We start from the raw sequence: 8,503 nt of genomic DNA on the forward strand, positions 1-8,503 counted from the left end.
AGGAGCTCCACGAGGGTGTCACGCGGGTCGTCGATGTCGCAGAGTCACGATTGAGGGCAGCACCTTTTCGTTCCCTTGTGAAAGTGTGGGTGGGGGGGAGGCGGGGGGGTAAGTTGGAAAGTTTCGTTTAGTCGGCGCAACATCTGTGGTCATATGCCGGAGAGAGACAGCAGGGGAAGGAATTATAGGGGAGGGGGGGGAGTGTGTGTGTGTGGGGGGGGGGGAGACTTTCTAGGTGTGTGTAGGTATTTAGGTATGTGTATGTGTAGTGTGTGTGTGTGTGTGTGTGTGTGTGTGTGTGTGTGTGTGTGTACCTTCCTTCCCTCCCTCCTTAAACCCAAGCACCCAGAGGTCAAGGACAAGGACACGCGCACACACACACACACACACACACACACACACACACACACACACACACACACACACACACACACACACACACACACACACACACACACACACACACACACACACACACACACACACACACACACACACATACACACACACATACCGTTCAAACCCCTTATGCAAGAGTCAACCAGCATCTTCACTCTTTCATCCCTCACGCTGGTAAACTCTGGAACAATCTTCCTTCATCTGTATATCCTCCTGCCTACGACTTGAACTCTTTCAAGAGGAGGGTATCAGGACACCTCTCCTCCCGAAATTGACCTCTCTTTTGGACACTCCTTTGATCTCTATTCAGGAGCAGTGAGTAGCGGGCTTTTTTTTTATTTTTCTTTACGCCCTTGAACTCTCTCCTTAGCTGTAAATAAAAAAAAATAACACACGCACACACACACACTCGAACGCACGCCTCGTTTCTCGCAATCAGGTGATGAAGGACTTTGTGGAGAGGCGAGAGAAAAAGCGAAAAGCCAGAAAATTGATACGAAAGCGAAACTACGTACAAAAAAATAGGAAAAAAAATGTTGATAACGGTGAAGGAAATACATTGAAGAGAGAAAACAAAAAATGGCTTATGTCCTTTGAAATACAGAGAAAATGACCGTAGGAAAACACCGATAGCTCAAGGAGGAATGAAAGCCGAGGGACAGGAGAGAAAAAAAGTGAGGAAAATACATTAAAGAAATAAAATAAAAATAAAATGGATTCTGTAGTTTTGGTTTGCAGAGAAATTAGCGGTTGGAAAAGAGTGAGAGTTCAAGGAAGGAAGGAAAGCCGAGAGACGTGATAGAAAAAGAGTAAGGAAAATGATGAGATGGTAAAAATAAAATCGTCCCCCTCAAAAAAATCAGGAAAATGTTGAAATAGTAAAAATAAATCCGCCAGACCCCAAAAACAAAATGTCAGGAAAATGTTGTGATAGTATAAATAAATCCGTCCACCCCAAAAAAAATCAGGAATATGTGATACTATAAATAAATCACCCCCCCCCCCCCACAGCAAGTCAGAAAAATGTTGGAATAGTGAAATAAATCCGCCCCCCCCCAAATAAAGAAAGTCAGGAAAATGTTGGAATAGTAAAATAAATCCCCAACTCCCCCACAACAAGTCAGGAAAATGTTGGAACAGTATAAATAAATCCGCTGCCCCCCAAAAAAAACTCAGGAAAATGATGTGATACTATAAATAAATCCTCCTCCTCGCCCAAAGAAAAAGAAAAAAGTTTGTCCTTCAAAATACAGTGAAAATGAGAGTCTGAGGACCTTTAGAGTTCAAGAAAGACTCGCTCAAGGCTCAGAGAAGCTCAACTGATGCTACTGTTTGGAATAAAGAAGCGGATGTTTACACTGAGTTCAAGACGGGACGGGCACCCAAGGCTAAAGGAAGCTCATCTTTTTCAGAGCAAGGTGAAATAATCGTTAGAGTTCAAGAAAGGATTAATCCCCAAGGCTGAGGGAAGCTCTTTTTTATAATAATGCGTAGGTTCAGAAAAAAAGCGACGTTGTGGAGCATTAGAAAAGTGTTTATTTATACATTCATGTGTCATCCTCGGTAATTATTAATGTGAAGACTTAAACAAACAAACAATACATCTAATCCTATCATGTCTAACGGGGAGAGGGGGGGGGGGGGAGGAACTGCGAAATCGTGTTACTAAGAGGCAAAGAACAGGACATGGTGACGACACGTTGGGAAGGTGGGGCAAGAACGGAGCACAGGGAACGTGGCAGGGAAGGATGTGATGTAGTTTGGGGTGGGGGAGGTGGGAAGGAGGGATGTGATGGGGTATGGGGAGGGGGAGGAGGATGAAGGATATGACGGTGGGTGGGGTGGATGAGATAAAAGGAAGGATGTGATGGGGTGTGGAGTGGATGAGGAGAGGAGGGATGTGATGGGATGTGGGATGGGTGAAGTGGAAGGTAGAAAATTATGTGGTGTGGAATGCGTGAGGTGGAAGTTGGAATATGATATGGTGTGGTATTGGGGGGGTGAGGTGGAAGGAAGAATAGGGTGTGGTTTGTGGTGGAAAGAGGTGGGAGTTATTGATGAGGCGCGAGGAGGGTGGTGGGAGATAGGATACGATGTGGTTTGGGATAAGTGGAGGAGGTGTAAGGTAGAATCAGGAGGGCAGGTGAGGTGGTCGGAAGGTAACTACATCAACCACAACAGGTAATTAGGGGAGATAAACACACACACACACACACACACACACACACACACACACACACACACACACACACACATCCACACTCTCGTCGCTCGCCTCTGTAAATAAACTGCCTTTTTTTTATCCTTTCTTTTTTACCTTGAAATGATGAGGTTTACCGCGTGTTCCAAGACTCACTATGCACAGTTTATATTAATTAGGTTACGTATTTTTTGTATTATTTTTGTATTATTTTCGCCTGTGAAGCTCCACCTCCACCTATCGCAATGATAAAAATGAAAGTCCCCTTATCGCTCCGCCGCCTGGACCACCCTACCCCCACCGATGCCAGATTATCGTACTCATCACATTGTATTTATCATTTTTAAGCCTCAAACTCTCGTACCTACACAAACAACGAAAGGATATTAAAGTTAGCATTAAAACTGTTATTTATTGATGTTTGTTTGTTTATTTTTGCAATAGATATCAGTCAGAAACTACGAAAATGCAATACGGTGTGTACGATAATTTGGCAACGCTGCCCTACCCCTACCGCTGCCAGATTATCGTACTCAGAGCATCGTATTATGTTTCTACCCCTCAACTATTGCCAAGAAACACCAATAATTTACCATTTTAACGATAATTATATACGAAGACAGTTATTGGGGTGGAGGAGACAGATTTTGGGTTGGAAATCGGAAAACATAAGAAACGGAGTACAACAATTTGGCAACGTTCCCTACCCAGCAGCCTACCGATCAGGGACAAGCTTACCCCGGCACAGTTCCCGCGTGTGAGTCTTACATGCCATCACCGTCCTTTAGGGTAACACGGCTAAGTAAATGAAGAAGAAAAAGAAGAATAAGAACAAGAACAAGAAGAAAACAAGACCAAGACCAAGAGAAACAAGATGAACAAGAACAAAAACAAGAATATGAAGAACAAAAACTAGAACAAGAACACAAGGAGTAAGACTAATAAGATGAGGATAGAAGTGGAATAAAGGTAACCGAAAAATATATGAAAGATAATGAAAAATACGATGATCCTGAGGACGATGAAAACAACAGTTGAAGACGAAGCCCCTCCAAGCAGCAACTAACCACAGCGCAACCACACACATTAACAACAACCCAAAAGAAAAAAAAGCCGTCACTATACGACGACTACACGACGCCCCCCCCTCTCCCCCCCCCCGCACCGACCCTCCACACAAAGACCCTCACAGCACCCACGCCGTCGAGGAGCTCCGATTGAAGCCTGAGGGAAGGTCGGCCGCGCGGTGCTGCTTCCTTGATCCAACGGTGCTCGGCAATCACGCCGTAATGCAGCACGCGGCGCCGCCCCGCCCGCCCCTCCCTCCCGCCGCGACCCTGGACCAAGAAACACGCGGCGCCACGCCAGGAAGCCACCCTGCTATATATACATCCCCAGTGCTCACCACCTTCAGTCTTCTGCTCAGTCAGCCTCAGGACACAGCCCAGAGGTGAACACTCCTACCTAAACTATATATATATATATATATATATATATATATATATATATATATAGAGATATATATATATATATATATATATATATATATATATATATTTTACAACACTCCCACATGGCATGAGGAGACCATATGGCACACTCACACAGCCACCCTCCCTAAAAATGGTGTTCTATAGAAAATGACGAAACGATCCGAAGATTTTTCAAGCTGCACATGTTGATATTATAGAATGACACTCTTCGGGCACTCTTATTATAAAAAGCTGTTGCAATATTAAGTATTTCGCGATAAATGGCGGGAACTCATCTATTAGCACGTCATATACAATTCCGTCTAAGTATTTGCTCCTGGGAGTCTCGTCGTGTGTTGGGCTGCGGTGAGGGAATGAGCGTCAACGTGTTTCATTGTTTGTTTCAGATGATGCGTGTGGCGGTCGTGGTTTTGCTGGCGGCGGCGGCGGCGGTGGTGGTGGCCAGGCCGGAGGCTGAGGCCGAGGCTGAGGCCAAGGCCGAGGCCAAGCCTGTGGCAGAAGCAGAGGCTGAGGCAGACGCTGACCCCGAGGCTGGCTACCTGCCGTACCACGGGCCGCGCTGCTACCCCAAGACCCACTACGTCACCGACTACAGGACGGAGGTGCAGAAGGTGAGTGGACACAAACGGGATTGTTATTGTATTGCTGGCCAATAAGCGATTGTGACATGATACCTATTTTGCTTAGTTCTTCAGCTAATTCTATTTCATCCTTAACAATGCACAACTAAGAATACTTGGGCCTCTTATGATTACCACATCCACAGATAATTTGCCCCTTTATTCACGTTAGTACAATGGTAAGCAAAGCTTCCCCAGCCTCACCTGTCCCCCCTCCCCCCTTCCCGCAGGTGCCCGTGTACTCGACGCTGGTGAAGCACCAGATCGTGCCCAAGACCCTGTTCCAGCCCGTGTACAAGACCATCCACAACACGCAGTACCAGACCGAGTACGTGCCCAAGTACATCACCGAGACCGAGTACAAGACCAACCTGAAGTACGTGACGCAGCACCAGACGGTGTACCACACGCAGCACAACACCCAGTACGTCACCACCACCCACCTGGTGCCGCAGTACATCACCAAGAACCTGCAGCACACCCAATACGTCACCGAGACCCAACACCAGGTGGTGCACAAGACCGCCTACCTGCCCAAGTACGTCACCAGCACCCTCGTCCAGTACCACACCCAGTACGAGACCCAGGTGGAGCCCGAGTACGTCACCGTCACCAAGGAGCGCCACACTTACAAGACTGTGTGCCCCGTGGTGCCCGTCGCCCACCCCGTGGCTCCCATCGCGCCCATCAACCCCGGCTACGGGTACGGCTACGACTACTAAGCGACACACCACCAAGATCACACCACAAGCCCGCGAGACGTCTCTGGCCCGTCCTTATCCCTTCCCTCACTCCACTTCCTTCCGCTGTAAGCTCATGGTGTCTCCCCTTAGCAGTGTACATATACTACAGGCGTAGGGAGGAGCCCGTGTAAATACTGTGTTTTGATACAGGCTCGGGAGTTCAGCGAAGTCACCTTTACTCTTATTCTTTGTATATTCTTTGCCAACAATAAAATGATGTACCAATCGAGTAAGATGCATCTCCTTTGAGCAACTGATGACGCCAATTGGACACCCCCGCCGGGCAGCCTCAAGATGAAAACAACAACAACAAAAACAGTATAATGACATCTCAGGCCAAATGAACGTCCCGCTGGGCAGCCTCGAGGCGGACTCTTCCTCTTGCTCCAGCCCGAAAGAGTGAAGAGTCTGAGCAAAACGAAACACGAGAGGAAAAGGGAAAGGAAGAATCAAGGAAAGGAAGCAGAAGAGAGACGTTGCTGAGGTACATAACTTTCGAAGAGGAGGAAAAAACGACAACAACAACTATTCATGCAGCAGTTCATCTCCTTCAATAGCAAGCAGAAGGAAAAAAAACACTAACAGCCTATTTTAATCTGCAGGCATATCATTAAAGCGACACAACACACCACCACCACCACCACAATCACCACCACCACAACCACCGCCCTGCATGAGTGAGTGAGTTAGTGTTTGCCGCGGGCGCTTCCTGTACTGGGCCTGAAGGAGGGAAAGAAATAACAGAAAAGAGAAAAAAAGTCGAGTCATGCTTATCATATCCTTCACGCGATGGACTCACTCAAGGGCCTCTCTCTCTCTCTCCCTCTTTCTCTCTTTCTCCCTCCCCCACCCCTGACGAGGCTCTTCCCGACAAGGAGCTCCGTATTCTCTCCCTCCCCGCGTCTTGCTGAGGGTTATGATGACAAGCACTTTCCCGTCACTTCAGTACGAAAACTTAACTAAAAAAAAAAGTGAAAAATAGAAGACAGTTTCATTCAAGGAGGGACTTACTGCGTTGTATCACGTCAGAAAAATGAAGTATTCCCTAAAAATCACTATTACGTATTCTCATTTTCTAAAACTTGACACAAAATTCCATGAAAGGTTTGCCCGACAAGGGTCTAAACGCCTTTCACTGCGCCGCCTCCGGGGAAGTGAAATGTTACCCAAGGAAAGTACGGGAAGGGGCATATTGGAAGGGGGGGGGGGGGGTCGAGTGGCCTAAGGAGATGCGGCGAGGCGGTTCGAACCCCAGTTGAAGTGTGTTACGTCAGCAAGGGGATCCGGTCTTACACAACGAAGTCACACCCTGAAGAGTGAACGTGGGATTGTAGGACGATGAAGAGGAAGAAAACGACTTCAAATCCATTATTTATAAACGTTTCATCTTACGAGGGCCCACTTTTACTTTCATTTTACAGCAAGGGAGACATCTCAAGGGCAAAAAACAATAATGCAGCAAAAAGAAAGAAAAAAAAAACCGCTTGACGCTTCCGACAAAAAAGAAAAAAAAAGAAAAAAAAAGTCAGCAGAGAGGTTTATCTCGTGTGGATGTATAATTTTGCGTTAAAAAGAGAAGGACCATTCCTACGTATTCGTACAAATTCCTACCTAAAAAAAAATCATTCGTGGAGTCACTTTTGTTTATTATAACTATTAAGTACTGTTACTCCATTACTTATAACGGTTTCATTTGATAAGTTTTTTTTTTTTTTTGTACATCATTATTCTGCGTTTGAGGTGTGAAATACTCCGTGAAGATATAACATTTACTCTCATTTTTCTTAGTAGTTATTATTAGTATTACTCGATTTACATCCATTCAATATTCACAACCACTTCATTCGATAAGACTTTTTACATCATTCTGCGTTGAAGAATGAAATATTGCGTGAAAAAGAAATCCCAACTCTCACTTTTAACATTTATCATTATGCTATTACTTCCATTCCAGTATTCATAACAACTTCATCAACACGAATCTTTTTACATCATACTGAGCTGGAGAGTAAATCATCACCTCCAGGCGGCATTCATACCTTCATTTTTTACATTATTACTGCTATTACTTGAGTCCCTTCCGGTATTTCAGTGGCGCGGTGATTTCCCCCATTCGCCTCACGCGCGCAAGGTCACGAGTTCGATAACAGGCGGAAACAATTTGAAGTAGTCAGAGTAGCTACCTTGACGTTCCCTGACTACGCCGCCGCCACTGAAGTTGTGTCCTCAGCAACAGCGACTCGGAACATTTGATAGCGATCGGCAATGCATCCTTATTATTATATTTATGCATCCTTATCATTAATTATCATCAACTAAAGATTAAACTACAGAGGGAAGTGCCATTTACCTTTATCCTGTGTGGTGGTCGTTGTGGTTGAAGTGTAGACAGGGATTTGGTGGTGGTGGTAGTGGTGGTGGTGGTGGTGGAGGCGCTGGTTGGAAGGGTCACATGAAGGGCTCAGAAGAGAGGCTCAACCCATCAAACACTTTTATCGGCGCGACTGTTGGAGAGAAAAGAAATACGCATGATAGCCAGCACCTCATGGTATTAAAAATCAACAAAAAATGACCTCACTTTTTTGTATAGAAAGTCTCATTAGTAAGGAAGCATGTATGAATTTTCTGAGTCAAGACCTATTGTAATTGTTTGGAGTTTTGTTAGGTAGGTTAAGTTTAGGATATCTTCAAACCCATGATAGCCAGCACCTCATGGTATATATCAAGAAAGAATGATCTCACTCCGTTGTATAGAAAGTCTCATTAGTAATTCAGCTTATATGAATTTTCTGAGTCAAGGCCTAGAGTAACTGTTTGGGGTTTTGTTAGGTTAGGTTAAGTTTAGGATATCTTCAAACACATGATAGCCAATAACTTAAGGTATAAATAAATAAAGAAATGACCTCACTCTGTTATATAGAAAGTCTCATTAGTAAGGAAGCATATATGAATTTTCTGAGTCGAGGCGTTAAGGGTTTGGGGCTTTGTTAGGTTAGGTTAGGTTAAGTTTAGGGTATCTTCAAACACATGATAGCCACCTTATGGTAT

At 45.1% G+C, this 8,503-nt stretch overlaps 1 protein-coding gene across 1 annotated transcript; it reads left to right on the forward strand.

The window, feature by feature from the left end:
• The first annotated feature begins 3,937 nt into the window (after positions 1 to 3,937).
• On the forward strand, positions 3,938 to 5,684 carry LOC127004530 (uncharacterized). Its single transcript, XM_050872360.1, has 3 exons — positions 3,938 to 4,049; positions 4,479 to 4,703; positions 4,943 to 5,684. The coding sequence occupies exons 2-3, from the start codon at positions 4,479 to 4,481 to the stop codon at positions 5,432 to 5,434; spliced, it is 717 nt and encodes a 238-aa protein (XP_050728317.1). The 5' UTR covers positions 3,938 to 4,049; the 3' UTR covers positions 5,435 to 5,684.
• Positions 5,685 to 8,503: the final 2,819 nt, after the last annotated feature.

This window comes from Eriocheir sinensis, chromosome 28, assembly GCF_024679095.1.
Source record: "Eriocheir sinensis breed Jianghai 21 chromosome 28, ASM2467909v1, whole genome shotgun sequence".
In the NCBI taxonomy this organism is placed as follows: Eukaryota; Metazoa; Arthropoda; class Malacostraca; order Decapoda; family Varunidae; genus Eriocheir; species Eriocheir sinensis.